At 37.4% G+C, this 26,556-nt stretch overlaps 1 protein-coding gene across 1 annotated transcript in view; it reads left to right on the plus strand.

The window, feature by feature from the left end:
- The window catches only part of FANCC (FA complementation group C), an 86,279-nt gene extending 60,040 nt beyond the window's left edge, over positions 1 to 26,239 (plus strand). The window contains exons 7-15 of the mRNA XM_009638412.2: positions 1,823 to 1,987; positions 4,338 to 4,494; positions 10,095 to 10,147; positions 13,061 to 13,160; positions 17,243 to 17,318; positions 18,103 to 18,184; positions 21,849 to 22,020; positions 24,876 to 25,076; positions 26,096 to 26,239. Coding sequence (XP_009636707.1) covers positions 1,823 to 1,987; positions 4,338 to 4,494; positions 10,095 to 10,147; positions 13,061 to 13,160; positions 17,243 to 17,318; positions 18,103 to 18,184; positions 21,849 to 22,020; positions 24,876 to 25,076; positions 26,096 to 26,239 — 1,150 coding nt within the window. The remainder of the gene's footprint in view (positions 1 to 1,822; positions 1,988 to 4,337; positions 4,495 to 10,094; positions 10,148 to 13,060; positions 13,161 to 17,242; positions 17,319 to 18,102; positions 18,185 to 21,848; positions 22,021 to 24,875; positions 25,077 to 26,095) is intronic.
- The last annotated feature ends 317 nt before the right edge of the window (positions 26,240 to 26,556 follow it).

Genomic DNA, 26,556 nt, shown 5'->3' on the forward strand with positions numbered 1-26,556 from the left:
ACAGTTCATGAGGAGCATCACAAAGTTTTGTTCAATGTAGAAAACATAACCTCCATGTTTTATGAAGTAGGGTGAAGCAGACTTGGCTAAAAAGCTAATGAGACTGTTAGGAAGAGAAATACCTGATTTCTACGAGGAGAAAATGAAAACTTTGAGCTCAGGTGTTTTTTTGAGTGTAGAAATTATTACATAGCTGTTTTTTCAAGTTGCAGAGACAAACGTAGTTTGCAGTTACAGGTGTACATTGTCTCATTTCTCCATTCAATGATGCTTACAGCAACACAGATGACAGTCTGTGCATATTCATTACACACAGTGGAATGCACTGTGCAGCATTCTCCAAGAACATATTTTGAAGATTATGTAGAAGAAAATTGCTTTTGCAGGGTTTTTCTTCCAAAGTTAAAAGTATGCGTGAAGGAAACTGCGAAAGTTTGCTAATCATTGATGAGCGATTAGAATCAGAATTTTGTAAAGGGGAGTGATTTAAAGAGTCTCAGGTCTGTGAACCTTACATCCCGAAAAACACTACTGCACAATATCAGCATTCCTATGGAAACACTTCTTATAGTAAAACTGCATTTATAGCATGCATAACACGCATTTGGTTAGGTACTTACTCAGAAAATTGAGTCTTTGAAAATGTGGGATTCCGATGTTCTCTCACTGTGGAAACCACAATGGTACCCTATGTCCACAAATTATAGCATTTCTGTCACAGCGTATGCTAGTGACCATTAGGCAACATCTATTCAGGAGTAGCTTTCCCACATGCGGGGCAATAGAGTTAGTTCTTACTCAGAGCAGCCTGTAGTGTAATTCCTGTCTCAGCTCTTCATAGACTCTATTGGTGGCTCCCCAAAGAAAACAGTTTTGGGTTCTTGCAAAGAAAGCACCCCTTTTAGTGAACAATGCAATCAGGAGAAACTTGCAGTTACTCAAGAAAGCCATTTACAAACAATCTAGCACTTTTTCATTTGCTAGAATTCAGTATTTTGGAGTTCTTGGTCTTCATAAATGTCTTCCTGTCAAAACTGCATCTAGAAAAATCTGCAGTTTCATGTGCCAGAAAGTATATATATACTCTGGGAAATGTGATTTCCTTTTGCAAATGTTATCTCTTATATTGTGAGCCATTCTCCCTTTTGTTTATGTTCCAAAGGCTCCATGTTTTGTTTATGTTCCACATTCCACTGTCTCTAATAATTTCCAGGGATGTAGTTTTAACGAGCAGGTCAAGTGGGTGGTTCATGTATTAAGATCCCAAAGCGTTACATATTCCTTCAGCTGTAGATCTGTAAGACAAAAATTTTTCAACTGAGCACTTGAAGACAGTGGGATTTGTGTTGTCGGGTTCATAGAAGTTGTCCTGTTGAGAGGAGAGAGGTAAAAGAAACAACAGGAGGGCTTGAAAGCAGCTAGGTGGTCTCTCGTGAGGGTCTAGTGAACCTGCATGGGAGCTGTGAATCTGTAGTCTTCCTTACCTGCTTTTTGCTGATCCTGGAAAAGACAAAGCATTCCCTGCTAGGAAGGGTGTGATTACTGAGCAAACGCAACTTGCTGCACTTCAGAATTGGGTTGGTAGCATGGTTTGCCTTGAGGTCTAAAATACCAAAATTTTATCTGACTTCTCCTTAAGATTCTTCAGACAATATGTAACAGCATGTCAACAGTCATTCCAATAATGAATTTCTCTGCAGTTAGGTATGCATCTCTTACATTTAACCTGATGTGATTAATGTAATCTTCCTTTACCTTATCAGTTTAGAAATTAAAAGTTTTGACTTTTCTGAGATATGAATTGTGTTTCTTTTTCCCTCAGAGTTTCAGCCAGTCGTGTGAATGCTGTGTCCCTTCTCTGTCTCCCGCTCATTACTTTGCCTGATCTAACTCCACTGCTGGAAACTCTCCTTCTTTACCATGGAGGTGCAGCAAAAGAAATTCTCAGTTCAGAGTTTCTGGAGGCTGTGAATGAAGCATTTTTAAAGTAAGTAATGTGGTCTGTATGATTTTTATGCTCTTTTCATAAAGATTATTAATGCAATTAAATATCTTTTCTCTGGGTTTGTATGTTGAATGCGCTGTACTTCATCTGCATTCTAGTAAAATATTTCCCTTGCAGTTCAATAGCAGAGCTCAGTCTGTAGCCAAAGCAGAATTTTAAGTTGCTGATGTACAAATTGTGGCGTAACTAACTTTATATATTGACTGGAACTTTTTCCCACCTTTTCTCTAAAATGGAAGTTAAAGTCTTCAATAGATTATGGGATTTTTGTGAAAGCTATGATCGCTTTTCATAGAAATGTTATTTACCTTTCATGTAAGTGTTTCAACATTCCTGACTTGACATTTTGAGAGCCTTTATTTTTCTGTGCATGAGATAGATCCTTATCTTTGAGTGTTTCCATACTTACCTTTTATTTTTTTAAGAAATTGGTTCTCAAGATTTTAAATTCTGCTGGTTTTCAGCAGATTATTTTTAATGAGTCTAATATGAGCAATTTGTGAAATATAACTTTGATTGGTTTGCTGCCACTAAAACCATGGTTTTGGTAGAATCAGACTATGGATGAAAAACAGTTGAGTGAAGCTGAACATCAGCAAGATTGGCTGTTCCAGGGAAGGAAAGACATCAGGGAAAGCGCAGCTTACTTTTGGTTGCTTTATTCAAGTTGTAGCTGAGGGACTGTATTATAAACAGGGTTTTTTTTATACTAGAGAAGGTCCTTTTTTAACACTTTACCTCGATTATCCATTTGTCTCCTTTTTAATCACAGTTTTAATTGCTTCCCCTGTACCCAACATCATAATTTCTGAGATGTTCCAGTGAAGATTGTTATATTGCTCCAGAAAAAAATAAATAATTAATGGGAAAGCACAATTATTAATTTGTACACATGTTACTAGAAGCTGAGGAAAACAAGTGAAAAAGGAATGTGAAGGTCTGTAGTGAAAGAAGTGTCCCAAAAAAGAGCGTGCTATCTTTCACTTGTCCATCTTTCATGGCTTCAGACTGGACGTGTTCCACAAGCAGTAATGCAGTTTGGAAAACTATCAGAGTAAGTTCACAGTTTCAACATGGATGGTCTATACTGATGTCAGTGAGCCAGTGGGCAATCCATCATGATGTACTTTTGCCACTTCATAATGTGAACCTGAATCCTTCAGATAGTTATGAAAAGTTCTGACTGAAAATGTTTATTTCAGTCATTACTTAACTTTTGAGCTACTTGTTTATCACAGTGGGCAAAAATAATTCAGTTTGTATGGCTCTTGACTGAGTGACTCTTTCAGGGCCCTTGACAAAAGCATATGGTTTCCCTGAGAGCAGGTGTAGGCTCACACATGCTTCGCATGGTATAATCTTGGCCTGTCACTGAAGCACAAGTGATCTTAACTTGAATGTGCTTGTATTTTATTTCCCTCCCACACACACTTTAACAATTGAATTTACTGTTCCCTAACTCTGTCGTCGTGTTCTGAATGCTTGTTTTCCTTCTGAACATGGGTGAAGCCTGCTCTGGGAAACTGGGTTACCAAATACTGGGACTTGCAATGCTCCACAGAATTCAGCATTGTCCCAGTGAGACCGTCTGCAAGTTCAAGTGCAGAAGGGTAATGACTACAGTTTACTTCCTATGTGGTTTTTAAGTCTCAGAGTTGGAAAACCTCTATGTAAGCTTATTAGATTTCTTTTCCTGGCATAATAATATCTGAAATGCTACCACCAAAACATTGTTACTTCAGCTGAGCTATAGCTGAAAGCCTTAGATGAAGAGATAATTGCTGCCTTAACCGCTTACCTTTTAAAAGGCTCTGGTTAGTGTTGGTGGACTGAAGACTTACCTACTTCTACCTTGGGTTTTGGGGTTTTTTTTCTCATTTCTCTGCAAAGACAGGTAAAGCTTTGATGTAGCCAGCAGCAAAATGATTCAGGACCTTCCTGCTTATCTGTCAGCTGCTGACACTTTCTGAGCAGAGCAGTCTGCAAGAAGCCGTCTGGGCTTGAGAGAGCACAAGTGTGGGGCAGGACCCTTCTCTAGAGAGGAAGGGAACTCCAGGCCTAAACCTTCCGTTTCCATTTGCTGGGATCCATCATAACCAAATTTTTAGCTTTTAAAGATACGTGGTATGGTTGCATTTGCGATTGCCCGTTATTCTTTGCCATTATTATTTGATACTGAACAGAGTACTGTAAACGAGATTTTCTCTCTCTTGCTGCAGGTGATCTTTGCGTCTTTTTTTTCCCCAATGTGCTTTAAAAAAAAAAAAAAACAGTACATTTTTATCTTCCTTGTAGTTTCTCAGGGAAAACAGTATTTTTCTTTCTAAACCAGGAAGAAGATTTCTGTCCCTGAATCAGCTATCTCCAGCCTCTGGCTTCGTCACTTACCGAGCCTTGAAAAAGCTACATTATATCTTTTAGACCAGCTGGTTTCGGTTCAGTTGAATTCACTGGAAGAAGTGGCTTGTGTCATAAAAAAGTCATTACTGGTATGTGCAACATGTAGTACATTTTATGTTGCTCTTTCATGTTTCAGAAGTGACAATTTTCAAGTATGTCAGTATCTTTGAGGGAAATGGCTCTCGTGACATACATCTTGCTAATGCAAAGGCAAATCTTGAGTCTTACAAATGTCACTAAATTTTTAGGTTTTACATTGAATTGGTAGAAGAGAAAAAAGATTTCATCCAGTGATGAAAAATGGGTGAAGAGATGAGAATCTGGCTGGTGGGGTGCTGAGTACCTGCCTCTGTCTTAAAAAATTATGAACTTTGGCTGGGGAGGATTTGAATGTTTTTACTTCAGTCTCTGTACCCTTGGGAGTTCAGCAGTTTAAACAATTGAAATTCCTTGTAGATTATTTTATTATGGCCTTCTTAGTTTCTTGGTTTTGTTTGCAAACCTGAACAAAATTCTTAATAGAAAACATTTGCTAAATTGTAATTCAAGGCTGTGTTATGCAGTACATCAAAAATATTTCCTGTGAGAAAACATGACACTATACATATTCCAAAATAATGAGCTAGTTTGCAACACTAAATGTAAATCTGTTTGTTAATTACTATGTGAAATAGCATGTGTGCTATGTGCTTAAATTACGTATTTCATAAAATGGATGGAACTGAAAAATGGCACATGGTATCTTATTTTCAGCCTATGAAACTGCTTACAGAGTACGTATTTTAGATAGAAAAAGAATGAAAAATGTAAATATTCTTCTTTTTTGATTGAATCTGCAAATTTCTGGTTTAGGGATCCATTATAATATTTGCAAATCTGATAAGTGCTTGGAATCAACAGCACTGGGGATCTAGGTATTCCAGAAGACAAGGCTATATACAAGGCCTTTGCCTAATTTTTCTGTATCAGATACACTATGCGTTGAATACAGTATATGGTACCACACGTGGCTGAGGAAAAAATAAAAATAATCTGGGTTATATATAAAAAGAAGGAAAAGTCTTTGTTTTAATTATTGGTTTGTTGTTGTTTATTATCCATGTTCGTATTTACCTTGTCTTCACATCCTGATTCCTGAAAAGAATGGAACATTACTGTGCTGGCATACTTAGGTTGTCCTTACTGGCCTGTCCTCCAAAGACTTTGTGCACTTAAAACAAGATATTCACAGAGTGGAAAGACCAGTGCAACAGCTTTGAATGCTGGTTTAGAGAGGACATCCTGTGGACAAGAAGCGGAATGAATGGAGGCATAAAGAAGAGGGTAGTTGGAAGATGGATATTGCTGACTGACAGGCATTGATAAGAGGGAGGGTGCATAAAAGGGAGGGGTGGAATATCAATTAAAAACAACAGGATGAGAAGCTTCAGAGAGGCAGTATACAAGGAAAAGATTTGATCCAGAATTTGTGTTCTAAAATACTTAGATATTTTGTCCAACTTGTACATGGTACTATCAAGACACTTGTGTGACATTAGATCAGTCAGCACTTTGAATCCAACCATATGATTAATTTAGCCCACCTGAAAGACATTTGAATATTTGTTTAGGAATATGGATATGCATTTTTAGCAGTTGGATTATGGTATTTGTAGGATGTGATGTCTGTTTGCCTTATGGATATGGTAATTGAAAGTAGAATCGTGAGAAAAAACTTGATTTATACGTTTTTCCTATTTGGAAGAAAACCTCTGGAGTAGAGATAAGCAGAAATATGTAAGTGATTTGATTATAGTATATAATAAAAAGGAAATTTCTATAAGCTCTTTCTTAATTGCATTATCAGAGTTATTTCTCTAAACAAAATATCTTGATACAGCAACGAAACTGTACATAACCCTCATAGAGATCTGTGGTACCCAGATAGTTGTAAACCACTGTACTTCTGTTATGAAAGTAACTTGATATGCAGTACTTTCATATTTTAATTCCAGGAGTAATTGTAGTGTGATGGTCCACTAACTTCTGTTTCATGTGGTATTAGGTTTGTGGCTTTGGGGCTAAACTGGAATTACTATTGGAAATTCTACAGTTGTTTGGCAGTAATAAAAACAAATTCAGGGACCATCACAAATGGTCTTTTAGCTTGTTCAGAATTTGGTGGGTGAATGGATGTCTTCCTTTCTGAAGTAACTTCAAGGTTTGTATGTGTGCGTTAACTAAAATTTAAATAAATCCACATATTAGAATGTTACGCTTTACCCAAAATGCATAGATATGTATATAAATGGATTTTTAAAGCATGTAAATCATGTAAAAAGAGATGTGAATCAGTGTCAGTTATAGTTTGTGCTCAGTTCTCAGGTGGCTTTCCAAAGTAGTTTCATTTCATTCAAAGTTATGTTGCAAGAAAAGTGCAACAGGCTGAGAGGGCTTAAAATTTGTCAGCTTCTCCTTTATAAATCATCTGTTACTGCTGCGTTTTGTCTTTCCGGCTTGTCAGCTTTCCCAAGTCCAGCCCAGAATCGAAATTACATTGTGCTCTTGCAGTTAAAGCTCTAGCTTTGGGGTGTCCCTTGGTGTTATTTTCATTTCAGCGTTACAGGGCAAATACAGTTTTAGTGGGTGATCTGACAGCTCTTGTACTGCCTGACAGGATACCGAGCTGGAGAGTGCTCTGGGTTCCCATGCCCTTGCATTGCCCTCTTGCTGTGCCTTATCCCCAGGTTTTGAGACTGGCTGTATCCACACTCACCTTTCATTGGGAGCTGTGCCAATGAAATAGGCGTTAACAAGGGAGAAAGGAGGAAGGAGAGAGAGAGAAAATTTGAAGCTTTTTTCTCTTGTTTTAATACATTCCAGCTAAGTTACAGTTAGTTCCCTCAGTATTGCTTTTCTTCAAAACCTGTTATGGAAAATTTTTCAAATAGTGCATATCAATTTATTCATAATGTCGATGAATTCAGGAGCTTTTTAAAACTCTGTTAAAAGATGTTTGTGCTTTCAAAATAAGTGTATGCTTCAAAATAAAAATAAATTCAACATATGGTATAAAAAAATTCCAAGTGACATTTCTCATTTGTAATTGGTAAATATAAAATGCAGGGATACAGGTAATACACAACTTGGAAATAGAGACAATATTTGAAATACAGCAGTGTAGTTTCTTAAAGCTAGATGTGTTTAACGGTGGAAGTATTGTGTCCAATTAATTGCATGTGAGTCTGGAAGTCAAGAGAACTGGCATTTGCAGTGTTAACCGCCTCAGATCTGTTGCTGTGTGCAATCTTAGGCACAATTTGTTTCCATATGTTTGCTCTTACTTGCATTTGTTACAGGACATTCTAGGATGTGAATAAAATGTGGTATATGATTATTAGAGGCACATATTCTTAAAGTATGTAATCGTGATGTCACTCATGCAACTCCAGTTCCCTGTATTTGGATCTTTCTGGTTTCATGTGTGTTGTGCCATATGTACTGTGTGTGTTCTAAAGGTGATGGAATAAGTTCCTGGTAAACAGCACATTTGGATTTCTGAGCTTTCTGTGAAAAATACTGCATAATCACAGACAAGATTATTAAAATGTAAAATGCCTTTTCATTTTGAAAAAATAAGGAGATAATGTCAACAACGTGAAAACCCAGTGAGAATCCCTCCTGAAATTGACAATCCCTCCCAAACACCAGAATTGCTGCAGGCTGCAGCAGAATTGTGCTGGCTGCTCTAGTCCTACCCAACAGGCACATCTTCAGATTGCCTTGGAGAATTTTGTGCTACGACAGCATTTTTACTTTGAGTGCATGCATATTAATTCCATGCAGTCCATTGATCAAAATCTTGTGGAATTAGGTAACAGTGGTGGGGTTTGGTGTTTTTTCTGTTTTCCCTTTCAAATACCAGTGATGAAATTCATATTGATTTCAGTAGTGTAGATTAAATACTAGGAGGTATTAACTGTGGTTTCCTGTAGTGAGTACCATAGATTGCTACTGTCTGGCAGGAAAGGGTGGAGAGTTTTCCATTGTGGTGTACAGCACATTTATTTTGGTCTTTTTCAAAAGAACTATGGTTTGATGTTGATGTGTGTGGCAATGTGCTGATGGACCCTTTCTATTTATGCCAAACCTGACTTAAGCATCAGTGGGTTGGTTACGTCATCACAGAAGTATGTGTGCAAAGGTAGGTAGAGTATCTGAAAAGACAGCAGAGAAATGGCGGAATTCATAGAACTGCAGAATGGCTGGGGTTGGAAGGCACTTCTGGAGGTCGTCTAGTCCAAGTTTTCCTTTTCCAGAAAAGATATGTGTCTGTTTTTTGTCTCATCTAGCCAGGTTTTCTTCCTCCCCCATAGCAGTGGAAGTTTGGAGACAGCCTTGCCACAGGCTGCACGTTGTTCCTCACGCACCCGAACAGCTGGCTGTAAATACTGTGGAACACTAGATGGCACACGTTCAATAGGACAACCTAGCTAGAGCCATGTGGCAAAGAAAAAGCGTGGTAAAACATGAAAAAGAGGTGCCACCTAATATTTCCAGTATGGCAAAGACAACTGTGAGAAACAAGGAGCTTTTCTAGACAGCTTGTATTAAGGGTTGTCTCTTTGTTTTGTAATTATTGTATTGGGTTCATACAGAGTAAAGTCCTCATTCTGCCTGTGTGCAAAAAAAAAAAAAAATTCTATTCTGCTTGGCACTTTTTAGCTTGAAACAAATGCATAGAAGTTTTCTTTGGAATAGTGCATCAGGCACTTACAGTTACAATAAATGCCAGTTACAAACACTCTTCCTTCTGTGCATCCTGAAGTTTATAGAATGCATTTTATTGAACATGCACTACTCTAGATTGTTCAGTAACTATATTCTCATCTAATCTTCAGGAGCTAACTTCAGAAACACAAAGTGTGTGTTTGTTTTTCAACTTAGGCAAATATATTTTGGGGAATGTGTAAGTAGTTATATATTCTCAGTGCTCTGTAAAAGCCTAATAAATCTTGGAACTTAAGCATATGGCACTAGAAAGTAGTGTGCTTACTAGTGCATGTTAACTTTCTTAAAACATTCTTTTGTGTGGTAGCATGATAAAAACCTTCACTAGTTCAAAAAAAAAAAGCATTTTGATGCACTGAGATTTTTAGCTTGTACCAGCAACTCTAAAACTCACAGAAGAAGATAATACTATGAAAAAATGTCTTGGACCAAAATGTTTGTGGTAGTATTAAAGACAAATAAACTTAATTTCTGGAATTTAATTTTGAAGATGTAGCAAAAATCTCAAGGCACATCCAAAAGGGATTGTCTGTGAAGAGGAGAAAAAAAGCTTTTTGTAAATCTGCTCCCTGTCTCTTGCCTCCAGCAATTGCATGCATCAACATGTTCTTTTTCACTGCCACCTTTAGTATTTTTAGTGATTGTTGTCAAAAGCCGTTTGGGGTCCCAGGTGTTTGCACTTATCAGCTCTTTGGCCTGCTTGGTATCACTCTGGATGTCCTTCCATTACTTGGCCGTAGTTATTTTGAAGGACCTAATAATGAGAAAATCTGAGGTTTTAGTAAGAGTTGATCTGAGATTTACAGTTTAATAATTGCAGTGTAATAGCATCCATGAGTTAAGCTGTAAGTTATACGGTGGTGGTTGTTTGAGTTGTTTCTTACTAATGACTGGCTGTCTTTCATTTGTTTTTCAACAGCCGCAAGCAGCAACCCATCCTGCCATTTTCAGAACTGTTAATGAAATCTTCAAGTAAGTTTTGAAATTATAGTGGGAAGTGTTTCAAATGATCGATTTATACATTGAGTTTTTCTTCATAGAAAGGAGTATAATAATCTGGGATGTATAATAATTTCAGGATGTCTTTTTCTTTGGCTGTATGCCTTAAGTGTCCCCTTCTGTGTAATATACTGCAAATAATGAAAAACATTAAAAATCTTGTGAACTTTACATAGAAGTCACTTTATAATAGTAATTGAGACAGTTGACTACATTGTGTTTTAACCTTTAAAATTTATAATGTATTTTGTATTTCAGCAGAGAGTTGTGATTGAAATATAATTTTTGAGCTGAAAATTATAAATGCTGAAATGACTTGGCCCATGTTAGCATGAAGATGGAATTTAGCTAAAACATTTGCACTTACCAGTGTACCCTCTTTTACACGGTGTTACTAGTCTTCCAGAGTGATATCAGATATGCTCTTATAGCATTAAACTATTCATCTGCCTGTTAATAATGAGTTGGGTTTTGAATGTATTATTTTGAAGCCGTTTATATTGTTTACCACACGGGGGCTTCCAGTCCTTTTTACTCAGTTTTCAGAGGCTTTTTCTCTTTACTTCACTTGACTTACAATTTTATCGTTAAGTAGATCTACTTGCTGGGGTTATCAGTATTACAGTTTCGATACAACAATAATGTATTTAGTGACTGACATTCTTTGTTCATCAAGTGTTTTCCTTTTTAAGAAAAACGGGCTCCCAGGTGCATGTGTTTGGGGGCATTTGTGTGTCTGTGTCCATGTTTCGGTTTGTGCAGGCACTAACAGCAGAGTCTTTGCTGTAGAAGCTGTGGACTGCTGTACTGCCAGAGTGGGACCACACAGCAGCTATTGCTATGGCAGTCCCTTCTGTTGTTGTGGTCCAGCGCCTGAGCACAGCTAGCATTTTCTGAACAGTTGAGACCAGTCACTTTCCCAAAGCAAAATTCTCTTGCAAATTGATGTGACTTCATCAGACATGTATGAATGTCTTAGGCTGGAGGCTGTATAGTATGATGGTATAGGTAGACAAAATTTGTTCAAGCTTCTTGGCTTATTTAGAGTCATGATATGTAACATTTTCTAGAAATAACACAAGGCTACATAACCTTTGTGCACCCTTTTCATTTGGTAGACAGTACAAATGGGTGAGATGCTGTTTCTCGATAATGCAGAACTTTGTCCAGCAGAGTATTTCCTCAAAAAACTTTTGCACTTCCAAACCGTCTTACAAATTCATCATGTTTTCTTGTTGCTCAGCCTACATTTCTGCTCCCTTGTTTGCTTTCCACTGTTTTTACTTAGTATGCTTGTTCCTCTACATTGTGGTGTTAAACCCTTAGCATGTTTTAAAAATACTGTTTCAGGTCCTCTTGGTATTAAGTGAAGCTATATATGTTAGCTGGCTTTTGCAGACCAGTTGGTTCCTGCAGCTTTGTGTTCATTTTTGTTGTATTTCTCTGACATCCTTCCAACTATTATCAAGTGGTATGGACATTAAGATACTATTCTAGATGTAGTCATGTGTGAGATTATAGAGAGCTGCTGCTGTACTTCATTGTTTGGAAACTGTATTATGTTTCTACACCTGGCAGAAAACTCCTTTTATTTTGGGGGTTAATGTTCTGTCAGAAACACAGATCTAAGCATTGTGTCCCTTCCAGGAATAACTTTTCCTGCTATTTGCATGCTTTTTATTGAAGCTGATTGTGCTGAATTGTTTTATGTCAGGGATATTAACTTGTGTTATTTCCCAAGTAGAAGCTTCTTTTGCTGCTATGTGCAGCTATACAGAAGTCCACACACCTAGACTGTCTTGAGTTTCTGTGTACTATTTCTTGTGTTTATATTAGTGATTATATCTTCCTGTAGTTTTGTGCCATTTCTGTTATGGTAATGTGTTAGCTGTTCTTAACATTTATATCATTACAGAAAGAAGGAAACAATTCTTTAATAAAAAACATCTCAGTGGCAGCTTACTTTGAGTATTACACGTCTTTCAAATAAGAGAACGAAAGTTACACTTTGCTGACCATACGTTTTTCTGCTCCATTTGCTCAAGGTTACACTGTGCCCTATTGGAAGGCCAGTTAAAGCATTCACCTTCCTGAACCTCCAGAGTGGATTTTATGATTTCACTATTGAAAGCATTCGTCCCTAATTAAATCTGTAGCAATTACTGATCTAAAGTACGCCTTTGGTGTACACTAATTTCTCTTTGTGCTTCTGATTCATTGCTTAATGATCACTAAGGAGTCACAGTGACTGAACAGCAGTCATTTTATTTAAGTTTAATCTCTTTGTGTAGTTTTTAAAATATGCAACTTTTATATTTGATCAACAAGTTTTGTTTGTTTGTTCCCCGGCTCCAGTAGGAGTGTTACATTTAACAGTTTTAAGTCAAGATTATTTTTTTTTTCTTTCCAGGTACTATATCCCAGGAGATTGTACTAAATTTTACTTTCTCCCTGATTTGAGATGGCCTAGGGGATGCAGTCCTGCAAACCACTGAAGTTTGCTTAACTGTAGGCATGGGAATAGTTGCTCTGAACGCAGTAGACTGTTCAGGTGCCAAATTTGCCTAATAAAGTTGTGGTAGTCTCAGTTTTAATTTTACACTTTTTTCCCCTACTGGCAGGGTAAATTATGTATGTCTGCATGTATATTATATATACTTACTAAGTCTAGTTTATTTGTAGGAGGTTTTTTAAAGTAAAAGTAAAATCTGAAAAGCCTGCAAAGTTAGTAGTTCTATAAGTTTCCACACTGGCGTAATGAGCTCAGACATAGCTTGAAACCCCAGCATACAAAGAATGTACTTTTTTTTCTTCATTTCACTTAACAGTGGTGTGACGGGCAGATGAATTCTCTGATCTGTCATAATCTAAATTTTCAATGCTTAGGAATGCACTGCTGGAAACTGATGGAACTCCAGAAGTTATGACTGTAATACAGGTGTTTATGCAGCTCTTCCTTCAGGCTTATCAGAATGAAAACAAGCAGGTTAGTCAAGATCTATTTCTTAATGCTTCTTTTCAGTGAGAAGGTGTGATGTGTCACGAGAAAAGAACAATTCTACTGTTGAGAATGGTGACTGAAGATAATGTGCTGAATAATAGCATCTCTCTACAGCTGTGTAGACATGCCAACATTCAATTCGAACATTTTCACCTGTGAATAAAATTAGAGTGTGAAACCAGTATGTAAGAGCAATTTACCTGACTTTATCCTGGAATAATCCTGCAACCTAAACTGTGATTTTCACAGGGGCAGTTCCCCTGGTGCTGAAGTTCCTGCCTGTACAGTGGACATGGTCATGATCATCCATCTTTGATAGAAAGGATGAAAAACTTTTTTTTCTTTTGCAGTAGCAGGGTTTCTCATAATAAATGAAACAGAGATTACAACCCTACACCCAAATAAATGTAAGTAGGACACTGAGTAGTCAGATTTGTCTGTTCAAAAGGTAAAAGACACAGAATACATACTGGTTTCAGTTTCTGGTCTTCAACAGTGGCCTCAGAAATTTTTCCTCAGTCTGAAGCTTCAAATTTCCCAGCTTAGTGTCTCTTCTGCACAGATTTGTATACAGGTCTTACTGAACTGAATTAAGTGGAATTACTTTTGTATGTATTAATTTAAACAAGAGCAAGATTAGTTTCTCGTTTTTTAAATTTCAAATGGATATATGAAAAAGTATTGTCTTGTTTATAGGTTGCAAACTTCTTTTCACATTCTCAAATCACACTGCCATTTTACATCCTGACCATTTTGTTTGGTTGTTTAACTGAAATTCATATTATGTAAGTTTGGAAAGTATCCTATCATTTAATAGCTTTCACTTCAGACAAGAAAAATTGCAGTTCCTCTGATTTTTTGCATCTTTTTGGGGAGATGGTAGTTAAGAAAATTTTGAGACTTCTTGGAACTTGTGATGTACTGGCCTCTAATTAGCAGTGTGATTGAATCTGTCTTCTAGCTTCAGGCAGTATAAATTAAGGATGAAACTGTGGCTGTCTTGCTTAATATATAATTGCTTGCTTAATAATCATATTAATTTTATGCCATCCTGACTATGTGGCAGCAGCACACTGTGAAGCCCCTGTGGCTGGGTGAAGAACGTAAGTAAAGATTCCACACCCATGAGACAACCAAGAGCTAATACTGTTGTGCAGGTGACGCATTTGCTTCAGGGTGAAAGTCCTTCACCTGCTAGCATTGCAACATGGACTATTGCCCACTTTTTTGAAGTGGTTTTAAAGGTCTTGTTTCCTCTATGGGAGACTGAAAAAGTTATAAATGGAACATGGAGTTTAAACCTACTTAGGAAAAAAGACCATTTGTATAGTCATTGAATAAGAAATTTAAGAATGGGTGTACTGAGATCACTGTTGGGATAGTCCTTTCCATGTTTTGTGCAAGCAGATTTTCTTTAAGTTTGTGATGGTAGTGAAAGCTGACCTAAGGATATTTGGGTAATGTTACTTGTAAATTTATGAACTTAAGTTCATGTTTTTATTTGATGGAAATTAAAATTTCCTCCAGGATTATTTTCCCTTGATCATTACAGGATTGTTAGTGGTTTTCACCTGGGAATTTTGTTTTAAATAGCTGGATAAATATTTTAAGCCAGTGTTCAACTTTTATTTCCTGTTACACATCATGGCCAGTACTATAACCAGTCACATTCAAACTCATTCTGTCTCTTTGTACCTTGTTTTGCACTTTGAGACAGCTTATGTAAGGAAAGAACTGCATAAAATACTGTGTTTCTATGACAGGAAGCAAACATTTTTTGCTTTACCTAAACAGTATACTGAAAATGGGGTTTTACTTACTGTACAATACTGTTTTCATATGTAACCCATGCTGTGGGTTGTCTTGGCTACTACTAAGTGTGTCAAGGGCTGCTTTTTCATGGGGATTTTTGGTGCAAGCTAATTGGCTACATGCATACTTTAGTACAGGGATTATTAATTTTTAATTAACCTAATTCCACTTGACAAGTATACTTTTAGAGTCTTACCATACCGATGATACATAGACTGTCTGTATATAATACTGTATATATTAGTGTGCTGTTATTTCAATTAACTGTTGTTTACAGAGCAAAAAAATTAGTGTAGAGAGAATGTGTCATTCCATTTGTTTATAAGATACATGCTTGCATATCCCGAAAGAAATGAGTTACTAAATATGGTCTTCATTGGATTTAGAAATTTATCACATTTTATGGAGTCTGTATTCCCAGTCTGTGTTTCAACAGATGATCAATTTGCTAAATAGTCTCTTATTTGTAAAGAAAGGAGACAGAAGAGTTCTAAGTTCATTGGTATGAAGACTGACATGACAGAATCAGAGTGGTTGAGGTTGGAAGACACCTCTGGAGGTCATCTTGTTCAAGCCCCCAGCTCAAGCAGGGACGCCCAGAACTGTGTCCAGTTGGCTTTTGAATATCTCCAAGACTCTAAAGAGCATAGAATGTAGACTAAGACTCTACAACCTCTCAAGGCAACCTGGGCCAGTGCTTGGTCACCCTCACAGTAAAAAAAAAAAGAAGTGTTTTCTGATAGTCAGACAGAACCTCCTGTGTTTCGGTTTGTGCCCATTGCCTCTGGTCCTGTTATTGGCCATCACTGAGGAGAGCATCACTCCATATTCTTTGCACCCTCCTTCAGGTATTTATATACGTTGATAAGATCCCCATTGAGCTTTCTCGTCTCCAGGTTCTCTCAGCCTTTCCTCATAGGAGAGATTGCTCCAGTCCCTTAATCACCCCTTGTGGCCCTTTGTGAACTCTCTCCAGTATGTCCATGTCTCTCTTCTCCTAAGGAGCCGAGAACAGGACACAGTACTCCAGGTTTGGCTGCTGGAGTGGCTGCTCAGCAGTGTTGAGGAGAGGGGAAGAATCACATCTCTCAACCTGCTGGCAATCCTCTGCCTAATGCACCTTAAGGTACCATTCCACTGCCTTTGCCACAAAGGCACATTGCTGGCTCACATTCAACTTGGTGTCCACCAGGACCCTCAGGTCCTTTTCTGCAAAACTGCTCTCCAACTGGTTGGCTCGTAGCAGGTACTGGTGCCTGGGGTTGTTCCTTCCCAGGTGCAGGACTTCATACTTTCTCCTTGTTGAACTGCATGAGGTTCCTCTTGGCCCATTTTCTCCAGCCTGTCAAGTTCCCGCTGGATGGCAGCATGATTCTCTGGCGTATCAGCCACTCCTCCTGGTTTTGTGTTATCAGCAAACTTGCTGAGGGAACACTCTGCCTCACTATCCAGATCATTAATGAAGATGCTAAATGGGACGGGACCCAGTACTGACCCCTGGGGTACACCCCTAGTTACTGGCCTCCAGCTAGACTTCGTGCCACTGATCACTGCCCTCTGGGCCTGGCCATCCAGCCAGTTTTCAGTCCACCGCAAAGGGAGTTCATGCTGCACGTGCACATGCATGCTATACATTAGATGTGCCTGTAGTAGATGTTTGCAGAACAAAAAGATTAAAGGTATGCTGCTGCTAGTCTCAATTGCACAAGCAGCAATGTTCACAGTATACAAATCGCACATACACAGATAGAGGACATTCGTTATCTATGACTCCCCTACCTTGTACTGAATCAGATCCTAAGAATTTTAGGTTTCCATTTTTGCATGTAAGGCAATAATCTACATCACACCCTCAGATTTTGTAGGTGTTATTAGTTCTTAGTTTAATATGATCCGTGAACCTGTTTACACTGGAAAATGAAATTAAACTAATTAGTGTCTCTTTTAACCTCTGCATATTAAGAGTGTGGTTACAGGGAAAAAGCCTAAGAATATTAAGATGTAATTTTCTTCATACTCTGAATCTTCTTTAATACATGTATTTTAAATATCCACAAATAATTACTTTTTCTAAGCAACTTTTCCCAAATATCCCCCTTCTTTCTTTATGCAAAATCCTAAAATTAAGTGTAGAGTTCTTGTGTTCTTTTGCGTCAGTCTGTGTTGATAATTACTACCTTAGATGAGATTGTTCACTATGATTTTGTTTTGAAAACTTACCAGAAAGCTCTTAAAATAAAGATTTTGTATCTTAGCATAAATTTCCACTGAAGGCCTACTTCCCTTACCATCACCAGCCACTGGTAACAGCTTTACTCAGATGTCCTTTTGGTAAGTTTCTTCATGAAATATTTGCAGCATTAGCCAACCTGCATGATCTGTATATGTCTTAAAATAACTTTAAAAGGCATGAAGACAAAGTTTTGCCATTTCCTAAATAGGGTGTGTTGACATAGCAATTTTAATAGTATTCTTTTATGTATTTTTTGCAGGAACATCTAATTCTTATATACAATAACTTTAAAGAAAAGTGAACCACAAGTCAATAATAAAGAAAGAGTGCGTAATTTTGTAGCAATGAAGCTACTGAGATTGTAGAAATACTAACTATCTTATAATATTATTGTCATTATAAAATTTTTGATGTGTATATTGCAAGAAATAGCCTTGCCATTTGTCTCTGAAGCTTGAATTCTGCTGATCTTTTAGATTGCAAACCTAATACTTTCTTAGGTTTCCCATTTTTATAGATCAAGAAACCACTGCTCAAAACCAGTTTTTCATGAGCAATTATTTCAGCTCAGTACAAGAGCCTTTGGAATGTTACTCCACTGATTATATATTGAGGTAGCATTTACACAAGAGTACATCAGCCTCATCTGAATATTCCTAGCTGTACTTCCTCACATGGCTTTGTCAGTGAATTGTTCTAAGAAACACAGTAATAGGTATTGTTGAAAATTGGGAAATTTTAAAATGAAATTTTAAATACTTTGTGATAACTGAATCAAGTTGCACAAATTTTCATGGTAGCATGATACAGTTAACTTCACTGTTCTGTTCTAGTGGGACAGACTAGACTTTTAAGAGTTTTATTTTCATCCTCCCTCCTCAGAACTGCCAACTACACACTGGTCTCAACACTTGAAACACATTTCAGATATGCTCAAAGCATTAGTAGAAGATACAAACATCAGGTAAGCAGTATGATATTTCCTAACTTGCTGTCCTTTGCGTATGTTACTTTCTGAATAGTCATGTCATCTGAAGTCTTTAGTGGCTATATTTCATAATTTTCTTATTATTCTCTAAATAGAGCTTTGCTTTAAAGAATAGGACTTACATTACTTACTGAACCTGACCTTTGTAGCACCTTTAGCTCTGACCAATAATCCTCTGAGTAAACAAAATCTTGTCATTCTTTTCTGTTCAGCAAATAGCTATCTGTATAACAGAAATGCTTACTTGCCTACTCTCCCATTTCTCCCCCAAAACTTTTAAAACTGATTCTGAATTGAATAACGAAACAACTCTTCCAACTAGAAAAGCAGCTAGTATTGGAAAGAGCCTGTTGTGAGCGATACTGTTTTATGAAACAGATTGTATTGGCTTTCTGCAGGCTTGTGCAAACATCTCAACTTCAAACTTCTAATTTTTTTCATAAATATATGACTGCTAGGCTGCAGGATCATTACTGTATTACTCTCTGGACTGGCACCTCGTGTTTCTGACCTGTTGCCTAGCATTTTTTGTCCAGATAGGTGCTACAATGAATGATAGTGTTTGTCTACATGAATTCTGCTTGGACACTAGATGCTCTAGGACTATATGAAAAGAATGAAAAAAGATAGCATCTCTATCTCTTGCTGCCCTGTAATTCTTGTCAGGTGTGTGCTGAGACCTGACGTGCCTAGAGCTTGGATTTGAGTCTGTTTAGATCTGCTCTGAGAGTGAGCTTTCCAAAGAATATTGAATAGCTTTTAAATGCAAAGAAAACAGTTTCATTTTTATTTAAAACCTGAAGTATTTCGATGGAAATGCCTAGGCCAGATAGACTCACAAAACAAAACCCAACTGTTCCCCTGTGTCCTGGAAGGCAGATACTTGCATCCAGGCTTGGTTTCAGTTAACTCATGGATGCTTTTATTTTTGTTATTGAGTGGCAGAAAAAACTTTTTGCTGTTCCCTCTGAGGCTGGGCTGTCTGCTGTCTGCTTCTCACTTTCTGTACAAGCTGCAGTTCAGTGCTATGCCTTGCCTCTTCATCCCTGAAGTCTGTCAAACCTTTCCGCTCTTGGAGCATGACCAGTAGCTGACCCTGGCTTCTTAAAGAAACACATAACTCAAACTTAGAACAAACAAATAAAACAAATATCATCCATCATAATGTGTTACAAAAATAGAAGCATGTCTCTTCTCCTGTTGTTGCCTACCCTTTTCTTGGCTTATGTTGTCTTTTTCCCCCTTTACTTTGATAGCACACTACTTTGAATAGCATTGTACTTACCAGAATATCCTCTTACTTCCTTTAGAACTTGTGCAACAGGTATGTTTTCTACCAAACCCCTCTCTGTTACAAAGAAAATGGATCTGGCTTGAGTTTTTAAATACTGATATCCATGAGGAAACTGTATTCAATTTTCTTTTATTGCTTTAATCCTGATTGTCCATCCTTTCTACTGAATAAGATTAACAGGAGCAAAAAATACTACTATACAGCATATAACTCTTGCTTCTTATAGTCAGTGCTCTCTGTTTATACAGTTTGTTTTTCAATTATTATATTTTTCACCAAATGTAAGTCTTACAGCAAGGTGCTTTCTGTGTACTTCTAATCAACAGATTGCTTCTGTCCCATTATTTATTATTATATGTAGTCATCTCACTGAACAGTAAATATTATGTGACATTTTAAACCAGAAATAAAGTTACGTGCATTTTGCGGAGGAAAGTCCCAGAAAAAGTGAAGGGCCACTTTTGGCAATGTCAGTGGAGCAGTTGACATAGACACCACTACAGAGTGGGTAGGAACAGCAGTGGAGGACAGAAGTAGAGGGTACACAACTCAAAACCAGGCACTGTGATGGTACAGGAAAGTTATGGTGAGTTGTAAATGCAGTGGTGCCTAGGTTGTCTAGGCAAGATTTAAATTCTATTCTGCTAAGTACCTGCTAAAATTAGTTTAATGCTTAAGGTTTAAGGACTTGTATTTAAACTTTGAGCTTTATTGACATAAATACTGTCAATATTACTGTAAGTATAGTTATCTGTTCTCAGTAATTTTAATTAAATTTCATCTTCAACTGTACCTCACTGGGTTTCAATGCTAGCCTATACACTTACATTGTCACAGCATTGAATTATGGTCAGATAAGTTGATTATTTTGCTGAGGGGAGCGCTGTTGTCCTATGTCAAACTTGTTTGGTTTTTTTCCAAGGGTTTCTAAGTTGCACATCTTGATTCTAATATCTTCAAAGCCTTTAGAAGTGCTGACCATTTAGCTAAGGAATTTTAGTCTCAGATTTTGTCATACATCTCTAGTTACCTGCAGCCAAGCCATGCTGCTGCCCCTCCGAAACCTGTGGAATAACAGCAATGGTGACTTTCATAGCAGTCACCTCAGTATTCTATTTTCTCTCTAGGACTCTGTGTCACTCTATATCAACCTCTTGTGTCTGATGTCAGTGATCATGCTTACCCAAAAATACCGATGTGGTGGATTTCTGTCCTAGGAGTAGGATTATGAGACCCTGAGATTCTGTGGCCTATAGACAATATCATTTATAGGATCAGTAATTTCTGGGACACCTGTAGACAACATCAGTCACCAGTATACTTCAGACATAGAATACTATCTGCACACATCGCACTTTCATCTATAAAACTGTGCCTGCCACCTCTTCAGAAAGTCTTAAAGATAAAGTAGTTTATTCCAACTGCGACTGTGTCACGTTTCCCAGATGAGATGATGGAATCAGACAACTTCACAACTCCTGAAATTTCTAAGATCTCTTGGAGTTTCCTGGGAAGGGTGGCACAGCAGCTCTTGGGAGTACCCAGAAATGAAACATAAGAAAAACCTCCAATTCTTCAAAATTTTGCCAAACTTAATAAGTTCCTGGTTCTTAATCTCCTTCCAGCTATACTTCTGTCTGTCCTTCCTCCCACACGCTGTTTGACTTTTTGCTTTGGAGATGCCTACCATTAGTTTGCATCTCCCCATTACTGCTTTAGAAGAGTACATATGAGAAAGTGTAGGGATGAGCTGTGGCCCATTCTCACCTTTCTTTTTCTTACTGCAGTAGCCCAGTTGTAAATACCTTCAAAATTTTCATTAAAGAGGACCTGAAATTTAAGAATCAGGAGTTGAATATCATTAAAAACTTTATATCTAGTTGATCTAAATGTAATTGCTTATGAATTACCAAACCCCAGAAAATAACCCTGGAAAGCAACAGAGAGAAACTGGAAGACAATGTAAGGCAACAGTATGTTAGAATACAGCACCTGAGATACAATCTGAAGTTTTCAAAATCCTTCAACTGGAGACTATAAATGATAAGGTTTAATTTTATGCTGTATATTTTAATGCATAGTGTTTTGTCACAGTCTATGAGCAACTGGTGTTACAGATAGTCTGTTTACTGACAAAGCTAATCTGTTAGTAGCACTGGATATGTCTCATATGAAGATCACTGCAGGTAACAGATTAGTAGATGGCTGTATGCTCAGCAGGTAAGGCTTTTTCTGTTGAAGAATAGTTTAATGTTTTTTATTTTCATTCCAGCACCTTTTGTAGTTAAGACATTTAAAAATATTAAATAACAAGAAATACTTAATTGTGTATTTGCTGTTTTCCAGTTCTTCTAATGACCTTTTTGAAATCTGGTTTTTGGTTGCTTGTTTTGGAGAATGGCTGGATATTGCGGCAGAACAATTATTGAAGGCTGCTGTAGAACCAGATGCTTTGCTGTGGCTGCTGGCATTTTACTACTGTCCTCAGAATGAAAATCAACAAAGAATTCAAACAAGGGTAGGTAATGCAGCAATAGTATGCACCAATAAGCACTCAATAGTCTGCTTATATCGTACTGATGTAAAACAAATAGTGCATACCAGAAAAATGAAAGGTCTACACTGGAGAAAGTTTTGGCTTTACACAGTCTCCTGTGAACTGTATCACAGTGCAGAAGTTGAAAGATAATTTTTGTGGATTTTTTTGGTGACATTTAGAAAACATTTTTCCTCTTTGTAGTATATTATGTAGATTAGCACCTTCTCGACTTTCTTTTGGATAGCTTGGGTGCTTTTAATCACAAGTGAAACTACTCTAGGAATGGTATCTTTTAAATCACCGTGTGGCAGAATTCAGCATTCCTGTGTTATGGCATCTTCTGAGAAGGAAACAGAAGGGAAATCACAACAGCAGTCGAAGCAGTAAAGATACTTATCAGCACAGCCCTGAATCCTAACCTTGCCCATCTATTCTGATTTCTTTTATGTATCTTTACTGATTTTTGGCATGTATGAGATTGTAAGAAGTATGTTATATTCCCACATGCTAGGTTTCTAACAGAAGGAAGCAGTGTTCTAACCTCATGCTCTGTTACTGCATGAAGCGTGCTGTGTGTCTGTGTATGCATGCAAATACATGAAAGCCTTTAATTTAGACCTATTATGCAAGTCTGAAGTAGCCCAAGCAATCTGATCTACAAAGTCCAGATTCAAAATCTGGCTGTAGTATCTCTAGTTTTCCTTAATCCAAAAATGGATTCTGTTTGATTTAAAAATGCATCTTAGTACACCACACTAGTAAAACATCACGCTTTCATTTTACATCTAATGGTCAATGTACAACAGTGTGTTCTGCAATATTTTATTTCTGTCCCTTCCTACCCCTCAGATGGCACTACAAATGCAAGCTCGCATCCCAATCACTTCTTAGTTTTTTTTCTCTTCAATTTCTTATAGTCTAGGAGCAGGGGTGGAATGTTGGCTGAGCAGAGTTAGGTTACAGCTACAGTGAAGTAAAGAAACCAAGATTTGTTTTAGAAAGCATTTTTGGGACAGGAGGCCATACCCAAGCAATAAACATGAGTGAACGAAAATGAAAGACTATAGGTGCAGATCTATGTATGGAATATTGTTCTAACTCCAGCACCCCAGAATGAAATCACATTGTCCCCTATGTAAAACCATTTCCCCATGTGTTCCCTATTATACCAGTTTGTTATTCTGTCATAACATATGACAAACTTTAGTGAGAAAAAAGCTTTTCCACTGACAGCCCACGCAGTTACTCATCTGTTCCCAGAGGTCTAATATTTCAGTTCATTACAATTCTTTTCTTCAGTTACTTCAAGTAAGACTTTTTTTTTTTTTTTTCATGGGTCAGGCTACTTCAGGAGCATTGCCACAGTTCATGCAAAACTTCTGCATTTAGTTAGATATTTGCTTTTTATTTTAATTTATCCTTTGGCAGGTTAGCTCTCAGCTAAGGAGAGTGGTTTCCTTCTCAACCCTGTACCTTTCACCAGTTAAACATTAAGATGGGATAGGAACTTCTGGCAGATACTAAACTGGAGGACTTTTCATTCAGCATATTTTTGTGTGGAAAGGTGTGCACTCATGACTTAAGATTCTATCTTCCTGCTACTTACTTTAGGTAGCAGCTTATACATCAGCAAGAGTGGAATACATAGGGTTAAAATGATTTAAAGAAGGCGGCGGCTACTTTTGGTGTTCACTAGCCATTACTCATATGTGCAGGACTGAATACTCTGCTCCTATTTATTAATTTATTGGAGTCCTTTCATACCTTTAGACTCTAAAACATTGGAGGAACAAAACTTGGAGGTTGGTCGTAGTAACTTTTATACTAAAAATGAGTCTCCTAGGACACTCCTAGAGCCTGCTACTATCAATCCATGGGATAGAGGCACACCAAGAATGGGATGCACAGAAGGATAAAGAGTTTTGGAAGAATTCCAGTTACCGTTCTTTAGGTATAATTTGTTGCCTCACGTGTGGGCATAATTCAAGAATAACATCTTTTTCAAACTATTTTATGTGGAATTGTTAACAGGGCAGGGATGAGAAAAGCAAGGTCAGGTAAATGACTGAAACAAATTGTCCTAATGAACATGGTTGAGAAATGGACGTCCTCTTCCTTTGGGCCTGCAGTGGTATATTTTTCCATTGTTCCTGCACTTACTCATTTGGATTTTTTTCTACCAGTTTGTTTGGTTTATTTTTAGTGTAGTGAACAGAATTATTGTTAGGATTTTTTGCAATAGTTGCTTATAGTTCTTTTCCCATTGTGTAGGTGCCAAATCTTCTGTGTTCTACTCCCAGTGAAAATTAGTTTTTAATGGCTAACTCAATAGGTAAAACCATAAGTTGCAAACAACACAGGAAGAAGGAAAAAAATGCATTCTTACCAGAAGATTTTATCAGCCGAGGTCAGGTTGCGTGGTGATTTAATTAATTTGTATCAGCAATAGTGAAATGAGCCCTTGAGGAGCCTCTGTTCTTTTTCCCACAATGCAAAAATCTGACCATGTTCTGCTGAGGGACTTTCTCCGTTTCCTTTTATTATTAAAAAAGGTCATATCCTGGCTTGATGCCCTGCCTGCTTAGTTTGCAAGACCAAAGAAAGTTGAAAAATCCATTCTGTCCACCTCTGTGTGTGTGAATCAGTATAAAAGAAATGTGTACAGCCCTTCCTTCCCTATTCTCCCTGCTGCTTAAATTCAAACTCTTTTCATGTTTGTGTGGTTTCTGCCAAGGATTCAATTTCCTGTTAGTAAATAAATCCAAAGGAAGAACACTGTAGATATGACCTTTACTCTTCTCTGATTCTGTGTCCTTTGAAATTGTTTCCTACAGGTAGAAGCTCAAGCAGTCTACAATCATCTAATGATGCTCTTCAACTGTACAGTCCTTTCTGTCAAAGATCTGGAGGCTGCTGTACGCAGTGTAACAGATATAGAGCAGTGTTGGAACCAGCATCTTAAAACACATCTTCTTACCAACTTCTTGCTCTTTTCTTCTGGTGGACATACGATTGCCCAGGAATTTATTTACCATGTAAGTGTTTCTTCCTTTTTTTTCAGATTAAGTAAAATATATTTTTTTTACTATTTTGGATTTAAGTTCCTACTTCTTAATAATGAAAATACATAACAGAGAATTAAAGAAGATAGTGACTACAGCAACTATACCTAACCTGCTACACATGTATTTCAGCTACAGTCAAAATATTTTCCTTCTTGACACTCCTGTACAGGAAAGGTTGCTGTCCTGACTATACAGCTGCAGAAATAGCTGGAGTAGTAGCTGCTTGAAATCTCTTCAGGAAGACTGAAAGCAATTTCTGTTTCTTTGTAGAAAGCAACAGGACTAACTTTCAAAACTCTGAGTATTCCCCAGTGCAGGGTGGTCATTAGCTGTTGTAGGCCAGAGTATGTCGGTCTGATTAATTTTGACGGTATCTGTGTACATTAATGTGTAGCTAGGCTCTCTGTGTGATTTGAAAAGGCCTGAAGACAATATATGAAAGTCAGAATGGTGTGGAACCAAATGGGGATGCATGGCAGTGGTTTTGGTTAGCATAGTAAACTTTGGGATTAACACAGTAGATAACGAGGAGTGAAGTCCCTCCTGATCTGCAAAAATTGCAACTTCAACTTAGGGTCTTTTCCTTTGTCATCTTTTGGGGGAGGGATTTATTTTTACTTTTGAAAGCTTTATAGAATTGAATTGACTCCCCACACCCACCCAAAACCTTCATTTGCTTTTAGTTGTTTTCTAATGAGATGTCTTCTAAATGGTTACACTGTCTGTCCATTTGTGTTTCCTTTAAAAACTTTTTGACCACTTGATTTGTTTCACTTAGATTTGAGAGAACAGTAGAAATCTCAGAGCTCATCAGTTCTGCCAAGATATATGAAAAGAAATGCCTTGGGCAGAAGTTGCTTTTGAACTGAGAGCCTCTCACATGTTCAGTCATGAGGGACAAAACTGTGGATTTGCTACAAATATTAACAGAAAACTTAGTACTTAGCAAGATAATGGCATTATTTCCCATCTTTTCTGTTTCCCTTCAGATTACTGAGACAACTGATAAAAGAAAAGAAGTTTGCAGCCTTCTTATCCGTACTGCATACAGAATTAACCATAATGGAGAAGAAAACCAAAGGACTGTGAAGCTGCTGAATGATCTTCTTCAAAAACTAACATTGAAAGTTTAGATTTTTAATGTCATCTATTCATCAAGCCAACAAATCAGGTCTTTATCCAGGTGTCAGATTTTCTTTAACGTCTTACACCACAGGTTACTAAGGGTAGAAAAATATCTACTTAAGCATATCCCACAACTTTGTATTCCCTTGTATATATTTGAAAATGATCCTTTGTTTGGAAATGTTAACCTTTTAGAACATACCAGTAAATATTAAAGATGGTTGAAAATTTTGTTCTGAGCACCTTCTTTAACAAGAAACCTATGTCATTTAGAGCAGTTCATTCATCCCCTTGTTGTTTTTCTGGCTGAGTATCAGTTTTTCTC

Source organism: Egretta garzetta, unplaced genomic scaffold (assembly GCF_000687185.1).
Source record: "Egretta garzetta isolate BGI_Z169 unplaced genomic scaffold, ASM68718v1 scaffold310, whole genome shotgun sequence".
In the NCBI taxonomy this organism is placed as follows: Eukaryota; Metazoa; Chordata; class Aves; order Pelecaniformes; family Ardeidae; genus Egretta; species Egretta garzetta.